The sequence below is a fragment of the Phoca vitulina genome, unplaced genomic scaffold (assembly GCF_004348235.1).
Source record: "Phoca vitulina isolate PV1807 unplaced genomic scaffold, GSC_HSeal_1.0 scaffold8, whole genome shotgun sequence".
NCBI classification, from domain to species: domain Eukaryota; kingdom Metazoa; phylum Chordata; class Mammalia; order Carnivora; family Phocidae; genus Phoca; species Phoca vitulina.
Genome location: NW_022589711.1, coordinates 8,232,616 through 8,255,707, shown reverse-complemented (window position 1 = coordinate 8,255,707; position 23,092 = coordinate 8,232,616). Strand labels below are relative to the sequence as shown.

The following is a 23,092-nucleotide window of genomic DNA, read 5'->3' as shown; positions in this document are numbered from 1 at the left end:
CTGATTTTGACCCCCCAGGGGATATTTGGCAGTGTCCAGAGATATTTTTAGTTGTCACAGCTGCAGTTGGGGGGTCTTTTTGGCAGCTCCTGGGCAAAGGCCAGAGATGCAGCTAAACATCCTACAATGCAGAGCACAGCCCCACAAAAAAAGAGATATCCAACCCCAAATGGCCATAGTGCAGAGACCTGGATAGCTTGTTCTAGTTTGCTCACACTCCATTCAGGGCTAAATTCTTAGGAGAACGGCAGCATTTGCCACTCCAATTCCACCACTTACTCCTTCTTCAGCTGCCATGCTCTCTTTCCATTCCCAGAGTCCACAGAGTACCTCTTATTTAACCATCATGTGGCCTTTGCACTGCAAAACACTTTTTCTTTCTTAAAACTGTTTCCTTGTTCTTCATGTCACTTCACTCCCCATAGGCCATCACTCTGATACCTCCTCAGAGCCTCCTCAACCAGTACTTCTTTCCTTTGCCCACCCTTAAATATTGGGGTTCCAAGACACAGGAGTGATCTCAGCCCTTATTAACCACTCCTGGCACACAGCTGCCTGGGCAGCCATCTCTACTTTATCTACTCCCACCACTCTATCCTCCACGTGGTAAAGACCAGTTCCCTTTTCAATGGAACATGAGATATTTTTACCTTGAGGTCTCACTGGCATGTTAAATAATACAGTCAAAGCTGACTTCACGTCCTGTTCCTACTGCAGTTATTTCTCCTACGCCTGCCATCCCCACAGGTGTAGCACTATATACGTAGTCACTCGGTGGAAAATGAAAAAACAAAACAAAACAAAAAAATCAAACACTGGGAATCATCCATTATCCCCTAAGTCCCTAAACTGACCATAAAGTGATATGATTTATAATTTCTAAATCTGATTCAAACTATTCCCTTCTTTCAATCTTCACTGCTAGTTTCAGTTCAAAATCGAATATATACGCCTTTCATTTGACAGCTTCTTAACTCCTCTCTACTTCAGTCATCACCCCCTTAACCCGGTCTTCAGTGTTCTTTCAAAGACTCCTTTTACGTAACAAAAAAATCTACTTTTCCAACTTATGCTGCCCACCTACCTTATATCAAGCTACCTACGGTTCTCCAAATACACAGCGCCGTTAGACTTCCATTCTTTCCTTTACTGGATGAAACAGTGACATGTCATGATTGAGCATTTATGCTGAATGTTCTAAATTATGAAAGCCAAACATTGATCTAATCTATAGCTACTCTTCTGTCATTTTATAAAAAAAAAATATACTTTAGTGACAAATAATACTGAAAAAGCACAATGCTTTGACCCAAATTTCCATATTAATACATTTTATGAAACACATAAGGAGAGAGAGATGACTGATGATCTAATGTGAAAGAGATGAGTAGCATATAAATGGGTATTATTTGATCTTGTATTGCCTTAAATGGCATGAACTGTTGACACGGCATTAGAAGAAAGAATTTTATTCACTAGCTAAATCCAATTTAGAAGCTTTCTTGTTTTCCTCTCTAGGTCAAAAGTATTTTTAGCATTTCTCAAAGCTCATTGATTTCAAAATAAAAAGTGCTACTGTCACATTACACAAGAAAAAAATCATGGTTTAAAATTTTCCTCCTAAAACAGCTTTGAATCATTATTAATGATGCAATTAGGAAAGAGAGCAATCTTCAGATTAAATAAAAATATAAGATGTATGTGTGTGCTGGGAAGAATTTTTAAAAAGCTAAGGTTCAGGGGAAAAAAAATGTTTATAGCTGCCCAACAATAAAATGACTGACCAATTTAGGTAAACTTTGATATTAAGAAGAAAAGGGAGTTGAGAATTAAAAATATATATTTGCTGCTGAGTAGATAAAATAAAAAAGTTTCGATTAAAAAATTTTAATTGTTATTTATGTGATCAGCAAAATTTCATTTAGAGTGTTTTCCCGAATATGGCACATTTCCCTAAAACTAAAAATTAGAAGAATCAGGATCTGGTTTTCAAATCCCCATTAATTTACTGCCTGACTCTTCATCACTTAACCATCATGGGTTTCATTTTATCTATAAAATGGGAGAATAATGCCTGTTATATTTACTATAAAGGGATTTGGTGGGGGGGGAATCAATGGAATTTGACATTGAAATATTTCAATATGTTTGAATTCCAGGAATAAGATATTTCAAAATAAAAATAGAAGAGTTAGGAATATTTATTCTTGAGGTTTTGTGTGCATATTTCAAATCTCACTAAACTGCATTTAATTTGACTGCTTTTTTGAACTAAGATATAAAAATGAAATTACCTGGTGCCTGTGTACAAAATTGCCTTGCTAGCTAAGGTTCTAATTTTAGTATATGTGCTGCTGAAACGAGCACGCTAGCTAAGATTCTAATGCTCCTATCTCAAAGTACTTCACAAAACAAATTTGGGTTTTAGGATTCTTCTAGTCTTTTCCTACTGGATTTACACACTTCAAGCATTAGTAGGTTTTAGATTTCCTGCTACAAACTATAAATCAAAAGACCAGGTACTTGAGAACAAAAGCTTTCATTGAGGTAGCTGAAGAAGAAATAGTATGACTCTGTTTACTAAAAGATGGTTTCATAAATTGCTGAGAATCGCAATACACATGTACACAAGTTTTATAATGCAGTGTGATACCATGTAGCCTGTGAGTACAAGGACCAAGTTTAATTACAGACATGAGACCACGAGCTATTATTTAGCACTCCCCTTCCAGCTATATAAATAAGACTTATGCATCTTGAAGTAACTCAATCTTCTTACCTGTGAAGACCTGGTACAACCAGAAAACTTAAAAGTACAAGTTTTTTTATGCCCAATTGTTGCCATCTTATTAATGATCAATTCCACATAAAATTTTTCCACAGAATAAATAATATCAAAAGTTTATGGTGCTGTTTAAATTATGACACCAAATCCTTATCTATAAACCAAAAAATATCTGTCATATATTTTAATTTGTTTTGGAAAACGATGCATGAAGTTATGAAGTCAATGTTCAAATAGATGCAAAACACTGATATCTTGATTTACTAGTGCTATTTGGGCTGTCTGATGAATAAATAAATGTATTTTTTTAAATGCCAAAGGCAGGGCAAGCCCTTAACTATTGCTGATTACCAAGACTGAGCAAGACCCTTTCATGTATGAACATTTTGTGCCCACAAAAATCAGATCTCTTCTTTGATGAGTTTTACTGATAGAAAAAAATAAATAAATATAGTTGTTGTTATTGCTCCTATATTCTCCCCCACATGCCTATGGTAATGATTCCTGAATTCAGACTGGAAGTAAAAGAGCTAATATAACCTAAGGAGTATATTCTTTTTAAAGTTGTTTGATAAAAATTAGATTTAGAAATATATATATAATATAATATATACAACAGTTATATATAAATAGATAACAGAAATAGGTAGAATATTGAATTTATGCCCCATATTTGATGCCATGTTACATGTCAACTTTTCATTTTAACATAGCTGACTTTAATATTTGACTATATCTCTCATCAATAATTTGAATTTTAAATATGACCCGCACCATTGCCACTTTGCTTTAATGTAAAAACATAATTTCCACCTTGCTTCAAGAAAAGTAAATTTATTGCAACACCATGGCTTGACATTATTTTGACCAGCTTTCTTTGGAGAAGGCAAAGTAAATTATGCATGGCATGTTGATTGTTTTCTTCTTTAGGTATAAAGTACCCATGGGGACAAATCAAAGCTTACTAAAAATAAATCAAAGTAAAAATGTGTGCTATTTACAAAATTCATTATGTTTACTTACATGCCACTTCCAGAGATGCATTTCGACTCACTGCTTCACCGAGATAGTTCCTTGCAACACAGACGTAGCTTCCTTCATCAGGTTTGCTTCTGCGCCCATGTACAATGCGCAAGAAAAATAAGGATCCGCTGGGCAGAAGCATCCTATGAGACCGGGGATCATCCTTGTCAGTCTCCACCCGCTCACCATCCTTGTACCACTCAATGGTGGGCGTTGGCCGGCCCTCTGCCTTACAGTTCAAAGTGGTGGGCTCTCCCTTAGAGACAATGACATCTGAAGGGTGCTCCACAATCCGTGGGGGGAAGTCTTCCTGGCGAAGACGAGATCCTACAAAACAGGACAGAATGAAGACAAGCGTTAACATTTTCTTATCTATAGCTTTTGTTTCTCTTCGGTTCACACTGGTGAAATTAAACTCTTCAATTATTCAAAATGCACTTACTACTATTTTATTTATGTTTTATACTTTTGTTCTTGATGCATCTCCTAAGTCATCCCAACTCCTTTCTGTAATGTGATAATATAGCAAAAAATTAATAGGTTAATTCTAATGAGTTAGGTTTAAATGTTCCATGAATCGTGGCAAGGAAAAGTAAAAGAGTATGAGATTTTCTTTTGGGTACTAAGATGAGCAAGATTAATCTCCTGCCCTCGAAGTGATTACTATCTACTGGGGGACAAAGCCAAGTGGGCAAGTACCCAGAATACACAATGCATTCTATCATGCTGGCATTGTGTCATCAGACTTCACATAAAAAGAGACGCTCAAACTAGGTACAAATATTAACTCAATTTAACAGATGAGGAAGCAGGTTAGGAAATGACATCAAGTGCCCAGAAATGTAGAGGCAATAAGCAGTTGAGGCAGGATTTGAACCCAGGGACATCTGACTGAAGAATTCAAGTATAAATCATTATGTTAAAATAAAATAAATAAATGTTGCATGGAGGTTCAAGAAATGCATTATAGGAAGAAAGTGGGGAAAAAATGTTAACTCTAACTAGAGTATAATGAGGCCTCCCCTGAAAAGGCATCATTTAATTGAGAGGTAAAGAATAAAACTATGTAGGGGCGCCTGGGTGGCTCAGATGGTTAAGCGTCTGCCTTTGGCTCAGGTCATGATCCCAGGAGCAGGGAGCCCGCTTTCTCCCCCTCCCACTGCTTCTCCCCCTGCTCATGTTCTCTCTCTCTCTCTGTATCTCTGTGTCTCGAATGAATAAATAAAAAATAAATAAATAAGTAAAAAATAAAAAGAATAAAACTATGTAAATAGAGGGAAAAAGACATTCAAATTGAAGAAACAACCTGAGATCGTGAGCGTACATGCATAATATGTTTCATAATCAGGGAGGAAGTTGATATGACAGGTGGAGGTGAAAGGTCTTGTCTTGGAAACCCAGACAAACAGTCTTTAAATACCACGCTAAGGATTGTGATCTTCATTCTATATGGCTAACAGATTTTGAGAGGGCAGTGATATGACTATCTGTGTATTAGAAAGGTATTTTTGGTGTGCAGTGTAAAAGGTAAAGAACAATGGAGGCAAAAGGACAGTTGAGAGTTATTAATTGTTCCAGAGAACAATAAAAAGAACCTGACTTTGAGAAATGATGCTGAAGGTAGAAAAAAAAAAAGAGAAAGATACAAGGCATAGCATAAAATAACACTTGACAGAATTTGGTATATCACCATATAGTAAGAAAGAGTGACCGATGACTTCCATGTGAGTGCAATGAAAGTGGGGCTATTGAAGGGCAGAAAAAATAGGAAGAGAAGGACCTGTTGGTATTTTAAGATGAAAAATTTGCATAATGTGTCGTTTTGAACATTTTTAGTTTATAGGGTGTCACAGGCCATTATTTGTGAAAGGGTCTTAGCAGCTCCTGCACATAAATCTGAAGGAGATGATGAGAGAAATAACCATGTCTGAGGACATAATGATAGTCTAGATACAAGCTTTAACATTTTCTATCCAATCATCTAATAGAACCACATTTCAGCTCAATAAATAGAAGTAATATTTATTCCTCAATGTTATTTCACTTTATTTTCACTATTAATTAAAAATGCATATTTTAATTTAATAAACGGTATTTAATTTGGTAGTGAATGAACCTTTTCTTTTCTGAGGAAGATTAATTTTAAAGGTTGTTGAATATCAACCTTTTTTTTAATTTAATTTTTTTTTTTTTTTTAGATAATTTGTTATCTCATCACATCCAAGAAGGAACTTACACATTGCAAGTGTTGGGTACCTAAAGCCAAAGAGTAATTTACAGTACTCAGGTTGGAATTTTTTTTAAAAGTCCTGAAGAAACCCAAAGCATTTAAATATGAACGGGTAACCACATTGTGCATCAAAATAATAAAGAAGGTATACATTGAAAGTACTGGGTCCCTAAAGCAAATGAGGAATTTAAAGAATATAAACAGTAAGATTTATTTTTTAAAGAAATGAACAAAAAAGATCTCAAAGTATTTAAAAGTGAATGGCTAATCACAGTAAGTAATGCACATTACAACTACCCTAATTCCAAAACCTTCTTCTAAGGATGACTGCAATAAAATGAATCAGATGGATGCCTCTAGTCATAATATAACATCTTCTTTGTTTTTCAAAGTGTGAGTCTCAGCCTACCTGCAACAGGATTACCTGGAATATTTCCTTAAAATGCAATTCTTGGTCCCCACAATGAACAGGAAGCATCAGAAGTTACAAGCGGAAGGGGTCTAAGATGCTCAGTTTTGGCATGCTTACCAGGAGAAGGTCATGCCCTCGGACTTGGGCTAGACCTAGTCTAGAAGGTCATGCACTTAGACCTGGCTAGATGTAAGCATTCCACAGAAACATCAAATTAGTCAGTTACATGCAGAAGCATCTTTGAATAAGGTTCTAAGCACCCAAATTTACATAATGGATTATTTCTGCTTCTCAGAGACACTCAAAGAATGATTTTGAAATGATTTTTGGTAAAATAATAAAAAAACAAACTGAGTAAGTTTATTAGCTCTTCAAATTTTAGAGGGTTGGAGAAGTATAAAATCATAATTCATAAATATATTTAAATTTAGCTTTACTTAGTCAATAACCACTTATTTTCAGTGAGTGCCACAGTAACTTTTGTTTTCAGAAGTCACTTCAATTTCATAATATAATAAAAGAGGATAAAGCATTTAAAAGAACACTTGTTGATTTCATTTCATGTGTTTGAAAGAAAACTGCTCCTGCCTCATTATTCACTTGGAATATAGTATTTCCTTGAACTAAGCCTTACTTTTCACTCATATACTAGATAGTCATATCTAGTCAAGTTAAACAGCACACTTAAACTTTTCTGAATTTTTTAAAGGGCAGAAGAAATTCTTGGCAAATATACTCCGTCCAATGAAATTTCTATGTAGTATCTTTTTTTCCCCTAAAAACCCACAGAATATTATGTCCTAGTTCATAATAACTACGTGTTGTTTTTTTTTCTTTTGTTTTTTGTTTTTTGTGGGGTTTTTTTGTGTGTGTGCAAAAACGTGCCTTTATTAAAGCACAGAGATAGCACCCTTGGGCAGAAAGATCTGCACTGTGATTGTGAGGAGTGATTGATTATATACTTCTATACGTTTAATTTGCAGGGATAGAGATAAAGGAAGTCTCTAAAGAGACTTTGATAAGTTACAAGAAGTCTTACAGGATCCTGGAGGTCTGGCTATTGTCAAGCTAAGGTTGCTTTTGGCCTCTAGCAAAGCATTAATGTTAACATTAAGACAGTTGTGAATATTTTCCCCAAAAAAATCCTAATAAAATTAAGCCAGCAAGATTCTCTATGATTACTCAAATTCTGAATGTGACCAGAGATACCTCCTGAAGTTTTCCCTCCCCTAGAGAGGTACATAGTGCTTCATGAATAAATGAAGGCCTCATGACCCATCACAATAAGGAGGCGGCATTGTGGTAGGAAGAAAGGATATGGGTTATTAACCAGCAAATATTTATGCCTTACTTTTACCAGGTACAAATCAGAATACAAATGACTCAACAGTCAGTTTAGATGATGAAAAGAAACCCTACATAGACTACAGGACATGGAGTAAGCATTGTTTATCTTATTTTTTCTCTTCTATAAATGGAAGTTTTTTCCCTCGAGTTTCCCCCTTAAAACCCTAATCACATTAACAAGAGTTGATTTCTTCTGAGATCTTTCTTGCATTAATGTTTTTCTACTAATGTTTTTCAGGCTGATCCCTTTATACTAGATTTCAAAATAACTAAAGTTGTTGCTGCTTTCTATTTTGCCAAAATAAATCCTATCAAAATTTTCTCCATGGAAAGAAATATATCTCAATGCCACTATCAATGCCATCCACACTGAGTAGTGAGCTAACATAATTTTTAATGAAATTGATCACTCTAGCAAGTCTGTCCTTAAAATTTTTCTATCATTTTTTTCTTTTTTTTCAAGGAGTGGGAAGGAGCAGAGGGAGAGAGAGAATGTCAAGCGGGCTCCATGCCCAGCAGAGCCCAACGCGGGGCTCGATCCCAGGACCCTGAGATCATGACCTGAGCCAAAATCAAGAGGCAGATGGCTTAACTGACTGAGCCACCCAGGCGCCCCACAACTTTTCTATCTTTGGATTCTTCAGGATAACTAAATTCCAGTGTACTTCCTTTACTTTTTTCCCCCTAGAAGTTCTCTATATGATAGGATGTGGTGAGATATTTGGGAAACACAAGGACTGTTTTATCCATTAGAACCTTACTGAACCTTTCTCAGGAGATGATCTGATTTGGCAATGAATTAAATAAACTTAGAAGATGCTCATTGCTGCTAGAAGCACAACAGTGCCATGTTAAAAATAAGTTTAAATTAGAAACTACCTTAAAATTGAGCCCTAGAAGCACTGATGTATTATAAAATTTCTATACGGCTTTTCAATGTCATAAAACTAAAGGGCCAAGTGTGTGAAAGGGAAGGGACAGGTGTACAAGATGTTTCTTGTCAAACTTAACAGGCAGCCTTGATTCTGAAAGTTTCAGTCGTGCAATATGGCATCCGGCAGAATCCCTATTAGCCAGTCTTCTAGTTCTAACAAGGAAGAAGCCTGAGCCACCAAAGACCCTCCTGTCCCAAATCCCCACTTTACAGATGAGAAGAAAAAAAGAAATAGAGAACAAAACAACTGAAATTTTTACCCAAAACTGAGACTAGAAGAACATATTTGCCTTAGCTGTGAGTCCAAGCTCTGTTTTGAGGATGAGTTTTCCTTCCCTATGATCCCTCTTTCTTACTCATTTTTTGGGAAGTTTAAAACAGAAATTTCCAAGCACTAGATTGCAATTTAATTTTGGTTTGGTTTGATTAATTTGTTTTTCTCCGCTGTGTCACTGTATGATTAGGTATATGACCCGAAGCAAGTTACCTAAACTTTCTTACAATATTATTTCTTCATCCTAAAATTGAGGCGACTGGAAGAGTAAACTGCTATAAATTCATTGTTTCGGGCACCCCACAGCATGATAATGGCTGTCACATCATAATGGATGTAACTAAAAGAGACGACAACAGGTAGCAGGTTTAAATTTACTAGCACAAAGCAAATTTTTAAAGATACATAATATAGATTAATGCTCATAGTTTTCATAAAAGGATAGACTAGAAAGTTTGCCTTGATAGGTCTGTGTCTACTATCTAAAGAATTGGTTATCAAATGCTTTCTTAGAGAACTCTCCAAAAGTTAACAATGATTTAAAAGATTTTGTTTACGGGGTGCCTGGGTGGCTCAGTCGTTAAGCGTCTGCCTTCGGCTCAGGTCATGATCCCAGGGTCCTGGGATTGAGCCCCGCATCGGGCTCCCTGCTTGGCAGGAAGCCTGCTTCTCCCTCTCCCACTCCCCCTGCTTGTGTTCCTGCTCTCGCTGTGTCTCTCTCTGTCAAATAACTAAATAAAATCTTTAAAAATAAATAAATAAATGAATAAATAAGATAAAATAAAAGATTTTGTTTACAAATTAGCTCATGGAACCCTTGGAATTTATTCTTACATTTCTAAGAAATTTATTTACATTGCAAATAAATAAATGGTTCCATAAATCATTTTAACCAAAGACCAACTGATAATACATGGATGTTTATCTTAAAAGTAAATAGTTTATCAGTTATTTAAAATGCAACCTTAGCCAAAGATATTTAACATTTCTTTCCTTATTCAGGGTAAGGAGGTTGCTACTTTAGGAAAAAGCAACTAAGGCAGATTTCATAAAACTTTTTCTCTGAATTTCCCAATTGTATTTCAGGCCTTTGTTTAAGTACTCTTAACAGAAATTGCTGAAAATATTAAAATTGGAACACATTTTCCCTCTTTTTATCCTCCACCACCTCATGTTATTTAGTGACTTCATTATGTAAGTTTTAATTGCTTTTTATTATACATTTTCTGGCTGCCTACCTCCCATGCACTAGGCTGCTGACCTCGCCTGAGCAGGTGGATCTAGACAATAGAGCCAGCATCCAGAGGGAAGGCATGACTGTTTGGGTAAGTTAGAACCAGTAGCTAGCTGAAACAAATCGAAGCCACAAGTAGACACATGAGGATCTATATATAACATTGAAGAGAAATTTTGAAACCACAAATCTGAAAGTTTACTAGCAAATTTTTTTAGGAGTGATTTCCTCTTGAGAAATAACAAATTAATTTCCTACTTTATAAGTTCATTTTCTAACAATTCAGTGAGGAGCCAATGCATTAACCTGGACATTCATCCAACACTATTTCAAATCAATTTGCTACACCTTACCATGGTTGAAGACATTCTTTAAAGAGTGATTTGCCACCAAATCAGAATTTTCATGGGTTATGCAGATTTGCCTTACAATGACAAAAGCAATCTTTAGTCCAGGAAGATATCCTTGAAATTTAGCTTATTATTGTCATATTGATAACATTTCAATGTGGTTTCAAAATTGCATTTGGCTTTATAAAAGAAAGATGATGCAATGGGACAATCTCCAAACTCATTAAATTGTTTAACGATGTTTAATTTCCTAAAAACCTCAAAGTGTATTTAGTGGAGACTATGAACTAGTTTCCAAAAAAAATGCATTCTTTTTATGTAAACTCCCAATGGAGTGATAACATTTAACCTTATACTCCTATTTCCTAAGCAATGTATTTTGAAAATTCCATAGCAATGGCCTTAATCTTTGTAACTATAGAATCCAAAGACCCCAGTGTCAGCTTCACAAAACAGCATTCCTACCAGCACTGATACTTCACACGTGCACTGAGCTTTGTTAAATATTTAGTCTCTGCTAAATCTGTGTAGAACTCTTGATATATGTTCTTCTAACCTAAATATTTTATTATCAACTTAAATTGAGATTCAGTGACCTAGCCAAAATGACCAATAAACTTCCTTTACTATATACTAAGGACTTTTTTAAAAATAGAGTTGAAAATATGAGTACAGTTCAGAAAGTTTCTTAAGAGAATAATTGCTAAAACATTACCCCAAAAATGATGACTGTCACGAGCCAAATGTATTAGCTGCATTATGTCTAAGTAATGCACACAATGACTGATTTGAGCCTTGTTCACTTCCTATCGACATTCAACAACAGTTGACCCTTGAACAAATCGGGGAGGGGGTTGGAGGCTCCAACACTCAGACTGTTTCAATCCCATAGTCAAAATCTACAAATCCATGTATAACTTTTGACTCCCCAAAGCTTCCTGTTCACCAAAAGCCTTACCAATAAAATAAACAGTCAATGAACACATATTTGTATGTTATATGTATTTTATATTGTATTCTTATAAGAAAGTAAGGTAGAGAAAAGAAAAGATTATTAAGAAAATCTTAAGGAAAATACATTTACAATGAGTCTGTCTCTTGCATCAACCGTGTTTGGACAGAACAGACCCTGAGATGCCCTTTTTCCAGCCTCTGACTACACTCCAACCTCTTTTCCAGCCACAACCTTCAGAACCATCTTCTCAGCTATCCTCTGCCTCCAGGACCAGCCAACACTGTTTTTTTGGGGTTTTGTTTTTGTTTTGTTTGTTGGTTGAGCTTAGCTCCTTATTGCTGACCAACCATGAGCTCCCATATTCGTCAGAATTATTCCACTGAGATTAGGGCCACAGACAACCCCCAGGTCAACAGGTATCCACAGGCCTCCTACACTTACCTCTGTCTGGGTTTCTGTTTTAACCACAAGTGGCTCAGGAGAACAAGTGCCATTTTGGGGAGTTGGCCGAGGGAAGCCCAAGGGTGCCAAGTGTCTCTTGAAGATGCAAAACCAGCCCAGCAGCTGTGCTCTCCTCTACAAAGTGCAAAAGCTGTCCCAGTGTGACGGGGTGAAACCCAGGATGCCATGGGAGCCACAATGGTCCTAAGAAGAAACTGAACCAAGCCCTTCTGGATCTGCATGCCCTGAGTTCCGCCTTGCAGACCCCCAATCTCTGTAACTTCCCAGAGAGTCACTTCCTGGTTGAGGGAGTAAAACTCATCAGGAAGATGGTGACCACCTGACTAACCTCCATAGGCTGGCTGGCAGGCCCCGACACCGGGCTGGGGGTAGCTCTTCCAAAGACTCATTCTCAAGCATGAATAGGAGCCTCCAGAACCCAAGTGGCTCCTGAGGGGTCCCTCAGACATCCCCTTGGTGTCAGAGCCTCTGCCTGAGCCTCTCCCTGCTGCCACTGGGAAGCTTTTTAACCACCCTGCAGCCTTTGCACAAAATGTGGACCAAGTGAAAACAATAAAGCTTTTTACAGCCAGGACAAAACAAAATAAAAAACAAAAAAAACATGTGTAAGTGGACCCGTGCAGTTCAAACCCATGTTTGGCCGTGTTCAAAGGCCAACTGTAGTTGTACTTAAGAAGTTGGACTAACACATGAATCTCATTGCATTGCTACATTATCATTTTCTGATACAGTTCTGAAGCCATGGATGGGCTTCTGTGGAATGGAAGAGAGGACACCTCAAAAATCGAACGCAAAATTTTGTGAGCATGTGTGCATATGCCTTTTTAAGAAATGATAAGGCACATCTTCGGCAGTTAATAGAGATTCTCTCCAACAAGAGGACTCTGACTTGAAATTGCTCTTCTCTAAAAGCTGGATAGGATTGTGAATGCAGGCAAGTTTCTTATCCTCACCACATCTTGTTTTCCTTATCTATAAAATGTAGCAGTGCCAACCTAATAACATGGCTGTGAAGGCTGAAGGAGTTCTTTCTCTGTTCTTTCTCTGTGCTGAGCACAAAGTAAGTACTCAGTAAATGTTTACTCCATTAATGTTAGTATAAAGTGTAATTACTTTAATAGGATAACCTCTATCACTATACTCAAAGGAATCTGCGGCCCTATAAAAAAAGGACTCCCATCCACAAAATACAGTCTTTTTTTATGCAAAAGTATGTCATTCAAAATATAGCCTCTATCTCTGTACTGTGATTTTCTACGACTGCTTGTTCCTCCCTACCAATTAAACGTCATTCTGAATGATATACCCTACCTACGTTTCCCTGAAGGATCCATGTTTTCAATGATTTGGCACTCAGATTTGCCCCATACTGCATTATGTTCTAAAGATGAAAATATGAGGTGCTCAATCAATATCTGATAAAAATGCATGAATAACTATATTCCTTTTTTTTTTACTCGTTAATGGAGCTATAGGTAGCTAGATTTTGATCAAAAAACTCTGTAACAGCTTAAGAATGCTTCCACTGCAGTTCATGACAAATTGGATATGTGGAATTCTAGTACCAGACATTACTGTCTAGGCATGCTAAAGAAATTATTTGTAGATTCTAGTCCTTGAAATTTAATCAAATATTGGTGCTTAATAATTCTCTGTGTCCCTCTTAAATATTTTCTTGAAATAGATTATATCAATATCGATTACTTTTCTTAATAAAAATCTTAAAACCATTGTGTGATAAATACATGGGAAGTTTCTACTTTGGGGTTGTTTTCCATCATAAGTTTAAAGAGAATAAGAGAATATCAAAAGAAATTTTGTGAGGGCACAATAACGTGACTTAACTTAAATGACAAGACAGTAACAGGAATATTATCAGAATATTGTCTGAAATTAACTTACCAGTCCTTTAAAGGGGTGGTTAAAACCAAATCATTTTCTTCCTTTTAAAGCAAAATATTTCTTCCTTGAAATCTCTAAATTACAATTTTATGAAATTGTATATCTTTAAAATAAGGCCAAACCTCTTGCAACAAAAGACCCAAGTCAATGATGAGTATGGTGACCCCAAAGATGAAAAGAAAGATTTTTCTCTTGAGTGGTGGAAACAGCCATATTATATTCGGCGTTTTTTGTGTTGTGCAATGGCAGTTTGGAATTCTTTTTCTGAAGCCTATACCTTGGGGAGTAAAGGCAGTTTATAAAGGTAGCTGAATACAACTTGTACTTATCACTTTGTCTTTCACTGTCACACTCAGGGTGAATGGGTTTTCACAGTTGACCAAACTGAATGGAAGCGACAGCATCATATTTCTGCACAGTTATTTGCAGGAGACACACTGAAATTCACTTTTAAAGTGTTTATTCCACTAAAAACACCCTGGACAAAATTTTGATCCAGAAGAGGCTGAAAAAGAGGCCATGTTTAATTTGCTGCGAATAGCCCTTAAGCTTGGAATGAAATATGTTTCTAAATCGTTAGGATATTGTAGAAAAATTTCAGGTCGGCATTTTGTGCCTCACTGTATGTACTGCACTGAATTAAAGAAATCAATATAAACTTAAGGTAATCTCTTTAAAAAAAATTCCAGTTTTATTTAGTAAACCATAATGAATTTGATATGACATCTGTTGTAAGGCTATACAAATGGTTGGTTAAATTTAGACTGAAAATCAGAGTTGCTTTAGTCTCATAGATAAAGAATATGAGTTACCTTAATTATCAGGATACTTTTCATTTGGGGACCTACTTTGTCTTCATTTTTCTTTATTTGCCATATCTGTTGATGCCTTTAAAAAGTGAGTAATTTAATAAAACTTTAAATTTCCTTTCAAGGGATGTCTTGTTTCAGAGCAAAATGACCACCAGATAACATCATTGCTGCAACAGAAATACTGAGTATAGTTTTCAGTTAAAAGATTTGGTGTGCACAGAGAAAAAAGAGCTTGTTTTTCTACTTAATGGAGAAAAGCAGCAAATGGGAGTGCTATATATGTTTTAAAATGATCATTTTCTGCTTGAATTATGTCTCACTAAAGTAAATCAGAGACTCAATTCCTTTGGTCTCTCAGAAAACATTCGCAGTTTCTAGAAAACTCACGAAAAATGTTATTTCCCACTCAGTTCATTTACTTTTGAAGCCTTATCAGATGAGGGATCAAATGAAACCAATCATCCCCTGGTTTTGCCAGGTTATTACCATGTGGATATGGAATTATCCTCCATCTAGCCACTCTCAAAATGCAATGCTTTCTTTTCATAAAGCAAAAGGAGTGAAACACACAGAATTATTCTGGATTATGCTAACAGAAAAGAAAACACAGACAGGCAGGGGAATAAAAATGTATAGAGTTATAGCAATTATGAAAGACAAGAATAACAATAGCTTAGAAGTGGGTGCTATTTTTTAAATGTAGGAAGTTGCTTTTACCGTCAAGCACTCAATATATCAGACTCTGACAAGTTGGATTTTATAAACAAGCAGAAACTGAAAATCTGAAAGAAAATGAAAAGTATGTGAATTGTAAAAGAGTATAATGATGTTTGCTTAATCCTCCATGTAGGGATGGTACTTTCAAAAGAGCCAATAATAACAGTGCTTTTTTTTTAAGGGATACAAAAACGACTTATTGATGTTTAACAAAATTACACAACATTGTTATTAGTTTCATTACAAACTTCCATCACAAATAGGAGAAAAAATCTTTGAGTTATATGTAAACTACTGAATTAGAAGTCTGAATTGAGTTTAATAATTTCTGACTCCATTAATGTCTCCTATGGTGTGTCACGTAGACATCTCCTCTTCTCTTCGACGCTCGCCACAGGGACCCCATTTCCGCTCACTGTGACAGGTATCATTTCTATGACCACAAGAGTCAAATCTCCAGGTAAGGAAAGCTCTCGACTTGGTTCAGTTGCCCTCATGAACGTTCAATTATAATCTCAAATTCTATAAATCTCAAAAGAAATCCCTCACTTCTCTCCTTGTTCTATACCTCATCCCTCTCGTCTTCCTGACATAAGTCCACTTACTTCAGGTCCCTAATGATAGAAATTCCACTTGTAAGGATTAACTCTCTAATTTCTTTCACAGTCATTTAGGCAAAGATTCCTGTGGATTCTTCCTTCTTCCTCTCACTTTATATCTGCCTCTCTCAGTTCCATCATTGTCTAGACTCAATTTCGCACTATCATTATTCCAAAAGCTTCATAGTTTAATCTGTTCTAAGTATATGCTATTCCTCTCCCTTGTCACTCTGTAGCCAGAAAAAATATATAAGGATTTTAGAGAGCTAGGTGTAACTTTTTTAAACAAACAAAGAAGGAGGATAGCCAAGTAAATCTCAAACTTCCATGTGTGTTCTAAATTCTTCTCATTCCCTTGGCCAGTAGAAATCCATTTATTCAGCCAGCTGAATTACAAATTGCACTTCTTTAAGTCCAGCTTTTGCAGCCAGGATTAAGCAAACTGTCCCGTGAGTCTTATGATGAAGCATAAAACTCTGAGCCAGTGTGCCAAGGCTCAGCATTTATTTGGACGGTATTTCCTCATGCTGCCATAATGTCTTTGCAACACTGATTTATAGTCAAAGGTGCCAGAACATCACTTACTATATTAAAAGTTGGCCATGTTTCTCCATTTTCTGAATTCACTGCAAATTTGAAAAAAATATGTCAACTACAGGGGAAAGAGGATTCTACAGGATGCAGAACCCTCCATCTCACTGAGGTAGCTTAAACCTGATATAGCTATCTAAACTACCCCATACTGAAATCAAGCCAGAGGGACAGCTGCTTTATATGAATCCAAAAATGATGATGTAGGTATTGATAAAATCTGGCTGATTTTTTTCTATTTGGCTTTTGAGTGCCTTTATTTTTTTTAATTTTTTAAAAATTTTCTTTTATTTAAATTCAATTAATTAATATACAGTCTATTATTAGTTTCAGAGGTAGAATTCAGTGATTCGTCAGTTGCATATAACACCCAGTGCTCATTACATCATGTGTCCTCCTTAATGCCCATCACATTTATTTATGTATGTATTTATTTATTTATCAATCAGAGAGAGGGAGAGAATGCGAGACAGTGCAAGCACAAGCAGGGGGAGCAGAAGGCAGAGGGAGAAGCAGGCCCCCCCGGAGCAGGGAGCCTGATGCGGGACTCGATCCCAGGACCCTGGGATCATGACCTGAGCTGAAGGCAGACACTTAACCGATGAGCCACCCAGGCGTCCCTACCCATCACCTTTAAATGTAAAACACAGAAATATTACCTAGTAAATAGGGGTCTCAGATGGGGCGCCTGGGTGGCTCAGTCATTAAGCGTCTGCCTTTGGCTCAGGTCATGATCCCAGGGTCCTGGGATCGAGCCCTGCATCGGGCTCCCTGCTCAGCGGAAGCCTGCTTCTCCCTCTCCCACTTCCCCTGCTTGTGTTCCTGCTCTCGCTGTATCTCTCTCTGTCAAATAAATAAAATCTTTAAAAAAAAAATAGGGTCTCAGATTAATTTCTGAACATTTTTGGTGAGATGATTAGCAAAAACAAATAATAAAGAACATGAAACCATGTAGTAGCATTGATGTACTTGACACATATTCACTAGACTCAGTATCTACATGTCTGGTTTATGGAATGTGAACTCAAGTATGCACAAACACTGAAACACAATTCACAGCAAAAATATACCCACTGTCTAAAGTCTTTCAACAATCAAAAACTGAGGAGATTGTATATCTGGTCATTAGTTGACAACTAAGTGATTCCTTTAATTATCCTCGTTGGGGCTCAACAAGGTATTAAACACCCAATGATCATCACAGAAACAAAGGTATGAATAAGAGCACAATGTCTGCCTCTGCCAGGCTCAGTGAGCACCACCTTGATATACTGATGGTTCTTAATGAAGACAAGGCCCCCAATTAGATGACTGACAATCAGGCTGAAAACTGAAGTGTCAAAACAGGAACAAGGGACTGACCCCTGAATACTAAATTATTTTTAGGTGGCGTTTAATCACTCTCACAATAACAAAAGACAAATTTTAGGGGTCGCTTTTTACTACAACAAGGAATTCTGCTTTACACTTTACATTTTGCAGGCTTACGTCTTAGCTTGATTTTCTACTAGCTTCTAAATTTTGCTGGAATCTAGCTTGATACACTCTTCCATTACGATCAGCTTGTATCAATGAGTACACAGAAATATAGGCCATATGCAGTGTTTAAACATAAGACCCTAAGCAGATAGTGCATAGATTCTGGATTCAGACAGACCTCAGGCCCAACCCTGGCTTCTAGAGGGCAGGTTGTTTTTGAAGTAGAAGATACGAGCATCAGATTCTTTAGCCAAAATTAAGAGTGTCTTCAAAAGCTATCCTAGTATCGGAGTCTGGGAAGGATGTAGGAGAAGCCCCAGGTCCGCATGGGGGAGGAGGAGGAGCGGCAATTTATAGATGATATAAATATATCATATAAGATATATATATATATATATGATACATATATAAGTACATGATATATATAAATATATATCATATATCTTATTCCTACATTAAGAACATTGCCTGAAGAACTCATTGCCTATAGAATTTTCTCTCTAAACCAAAAATTTTCAAACACTTAATACACTTTTGCACAAGTCACTGCCTTCCTCCACATAACAAAAATAGAAATTCTTCTTGCTTGCACACTGGCAGACAGCCCACGTTTGCCCGTACTATGATTATTTCTGAATGACTTGGCACAACCTTTAATGGTATGCTTCTTGCATCATAGGATTCGATGTTCCATTTTTGCCCATCTCATTACTTTAGCCTCCAGAAGCTGTATTTGCCTGATTGTTATTAATACACAGGGCCACTTCTGCATGGCTGTCCTTAGATTCCATACTCTTGGGCTGCCTTACAGGAGAGATCACCTTTGGATCTCCACTGGCTCAGTTCCTTTGGCTGAGATCCAAGACAGAACTGCCTTATGCTGAATTTCACTGCTGTGGCCAATGGTGTAATAATGAGGCTCCTGTATCAATACCTTTGGATTTTACAGGGTCATGTTCCCAATATAAGCATAGGCACCTTGAATGTTGTGTTTCTTTTAATTTTGTTTCATTCAACTTTTTTCTCTAATGATCAGGTCCCAATACTGTATACTAAAATTGATGACGGTATCAGCAACCTGCCATTTTCCATCAACTAGCATATAAACAGCACTCACACACACACACACACACACACACACACACACACACACACGGTATAAACACAGTCACAGAATTATGGGAACAGAATTTTTCTCATTTTTCTCTTCAAGTAGGAAACTGACATTCAACATTAATGTTAAATACTTGAGTCATTAAACAAAACACACAACTCCAGTATCTTAAAAAACCAAAACATAGAATAGATATAATTATATTAATATAGCCACTCTTTTTAAGTGGAATTGTGCCTAGTTATTAATGCAAGACTTCAAATAAATATATATTTATGAAGAGAAATATATGAGCAAAGCTTTTCCAGCTCACCGCACGCTTGCCTTGTATGCATGAGGAAAAGGACACAGGTCTCCCCTTATAGTCAACTGTAGCTCACTCAGCTGAAGAGAGCTTTCCAGTTCTTGGCAGAATAACAAATTCTCAAGCAGAGAGGGGATAGGGGTGAGATTTTTTCCTCTGTAAGTAACTTAATGAATGAAGTACTAATTAACATTATGGCATTGATAAATGGAGAGAGAGATTAGGGATGTACTCGATATTCAGACCTTCGCAGATGGACTGTCAAAGCCACATTAATTCCTATCTCATTGGAGCATCTGCTTCTCCCATAATCCACTGCCCCTTGGTACGAACAACACAAACTGTTGTGACTCAATTCGATTTATATCAATCTAATTTCTCTTAATCCAATTTGTATTCCAATCTACTACCTTCTAATCACTTAAATCTTCAGTCTCCATCTGGTAAATTTTCTCTCAAAATTAACCGAGCAGATGCCTCTGCGATTGTATTCCACAGTCAAGCTAATCAGACCCTCACAGTGGCCTATAGAATCCCCTGAATAGGTACGTGACTTACCGTGTTGCCCTTCCAGTTACAAACTCTGCGAGGTAGGAAGACCATTTTATCTATCATTAATTGGTTCATTTGCATAACACTGCTTGGGAAGAAACACTGGACACAAAAGCGAAGAGAAGAAAACTACAGGAAGAGAGCAAAATGTGCTCATTTGTCAAATGAGCTTTACAATTCAATCTGTCTTCTGTTTAGGTTAACAAAGGTGGGGTGGAAATATTATTTCATAGTGCACGGTCTCAAAAGCTATGGGATCAGAATAGTTTAGTCTCATCATCGCAAAGTCATACTGAGACCCAATTTTGGTTAGCAAACATATTCTTAAACTAAGCTTCTGAATTTCAGAACTGCGCACTAATTTATTCACCAGAACATATGTGATATAAACAATACAGCCCCTGGCTAGCATTGACTTTCACTCCCATGGACGTTCCACTGTGATCCATAATTAATGTCACAATTTAAATGTTCCCCTGTGAGAAGACTGGACAGCACTACCTGTGGAATAAACATCATTCTGAAAACACAGTAATTAAGCAAAAATGTAAATAAATAAAGGATGAAGACATATAAAGACAAACATACTGAACTACTTTGGGGTAGAATTGATTTTCATGTGAAGACTTATGAAAATTGGTTTCATTAATTTATAGCCATTCTTCTTACACAATGTGTCTTGATAATATTTTAAGGGTTTTTTTTCAAATTTCAAAGCATCATAAAGAGAACTATTACAATATTCAATTTGGCCACATAAGGAATTGGCCTCAAGAAACCTTTCGCTGTTAGAAAAACCTGAAAGATTAGCCAAGAAAACCATTAACTCTAGAACATAGTCTATTTTGGAGTGAAGAATGTCTAAAAAATCGGTCTCACTCACATTATGAAGCAGAAAAGTGTCAAAATGCCTTCATAAAGCATAACAAAGTATAAACAAATGGATTAAATAAGAGAAAGTGAATTTATTTCTTCAGTTCTGACTAGAATAAGATAAAGAAGACGAGGCTTTGAGGTGGCTGAGTGGCATCCAAAATAACTAGAGAAACTCAGTTTGAGAAGTCAGAGGGCAACATCATTGGACCTTCTGAGAAACTGATAAGAACGAGTAAACTGGGGGAGTTGGGGGGCAATGAGAGTTGGTGATCCATGTCTCTGTCTCCGCACTAAGATAGTGAGTGACACAACCAGTCAGCGAGTCAAACCAACCACTTCTGGACCCAGCTGAGTCTCACACTTGCTGTTCTTAGCCTGAATCATGGATTGAAAATTGTTTCTGCTTCTATATACCATGTTAAAGATAAAAGGAGATCATACATGCAAACTGCACTTTTTGAATTATAAGTCACCATATAAATAAATATAAGACAGCAGGGCTGTTGAAGAACATGGAGTCTGGACTCAAATTCGAGATCCAGACTTAGGAGTTGGGGAAGTGCAGGCAACTTATTAACCTTCTTAGTAACTTGGGGTTAAATCATGATGATAATATGTCCTCCCCCATATTAGGGGAAGAAAATGAATTGATACATGTCATATACCTAGAGGAGTGCCTGAGACAGAGTGTCCCATGAAAACATAAGTATCAGGTGTAGGATAAAAACTAAGGAAGTTGTCTTTGTATTGTCAATTCTCACATAAGTTTGGAGGTGCATTAACTGTTCGGTGGCAAAAGAGCAGTGTCTACTTTCTCAAAGGCATTGTTCTTTTCAATATTAAAAGCAAACTGAGTTGTAAGAATAGATTTCAGAGGCTACACTACAGTCTTATCTATAGAAAATACAGTTTATAAAGTACTTTTAGTTGGCTCTCCTATGAAATTAGTGACCTCGATGAGATCAGTAATTTTACTAATGACTGACATACTTCCTGTATCCTATGTGCCAGGCACTGTGCTTGAGGGAGGGAGCCCCAACGTCAAGGAGTTCAGAGTCTTGTGACCTGACACACTGATTAAACCTTTTTTCTCTTCTGGGCAGTAAAATATCTAAAGCAGACATGTCATGGGTTTCCTTGAATGCCGAGGAAGCTCATATAACTGACTCAGAATTGTAAATGTATAAATCAAAAACTCAACTTTCATGATCCTGGCCCCAAGGAGAATGTAGAGATAGAAATGAGCAGAGATTCTAGAACATGCAGGAATGATTCTGTACTCTGCTGAGCCACCTATACACTCAAAGGCTACCCTGTTCATGCAACAGGGTATAAGAATAACTCTGGATGAATAAGAATACATGTATATGGATTTATGAAAGAATATATTCATATTCATAGATACTATAAAAAGAACCAAGAGGAACAGATGCTACCCTGAAGAAAAAACAAAAAACAAAACCTGGAAAATCTAGATAAGACTGGAAGATTCAGTTGGTGAAGGGTCATCGTCCCACCTGATACCAATCATTTCCTATCTAACCTTTTACCGATGACCTCTCAGTGCCAAGCCCCATCCCAGCAATCACCCAGCTGAACTAAATCCAGAATTGACCAGCCTTGCTGGTAAATTGTATACAAGAGTACAGGAATTATTTTTATCAATTGTGGTCCTAGAATTTTAGTTATTTATTTAGATCTTGTTTCTTCTACAAGATTTAACTTAGTATTTTTGGTGCCTAGCACAGTATCCTGGTATATGCATATGTTTAACAAATATTAACTCATTTTCAATAATACTAATATTCAATAATCACAACAATGATCAATATAGTTATATTTTGTTCGGTAGGTACCAGGTGCTTTACAAAGATTATTTTATTTCATTCTCAGTACAACCTTTCTATTATTATCCCTGTTTTACAGATGAGAAATCCAAGAATTTAAATAGCTTATACAGATTCATATCCATAGTACTCAAGATTAGCAAAACATAATAGAAAATTCTGTGCTCTATTTTTCAAAAGGCAAGAAGAATATACACTTCAAATGTGCTGTGTTATTGTGCTTTTTTCCCCCAAGATTTTAGGAGGCATTTACCAGAACAGAGTACTGGTTTGTTTAAATGAGCTATTCCAGT

The 23,092-nt window shown here is 36.6% G+C and overlaps 1 protein-coding gene across 18 annotated transcripts in view; it reads right to left on the bottom strand.

Moving 5' to 3' along the window:
* ROBO2 (roundabout guidance receptor 2) overlaps positions 1–23,092 on the bottom strand; it is a 1,625,768-nt gene that overhangs the window by 513,649 nt on the left and 1,089,027 nt on the right. For all 18 annotated transcript variants that reach the window (XM_032407350.1, XM_032407349.1, XM_032407345.1 and 15 more), the window contains one exon: positions 3,809–4,135. In XM_032407350.1, the coding sequence (XP_032263241.1) occupies positions 3,809–4,135 (327 nt within the window). The remainder of the gene's footprint in view (positions 1–3,808; positions 4,136–23,092) is intronic.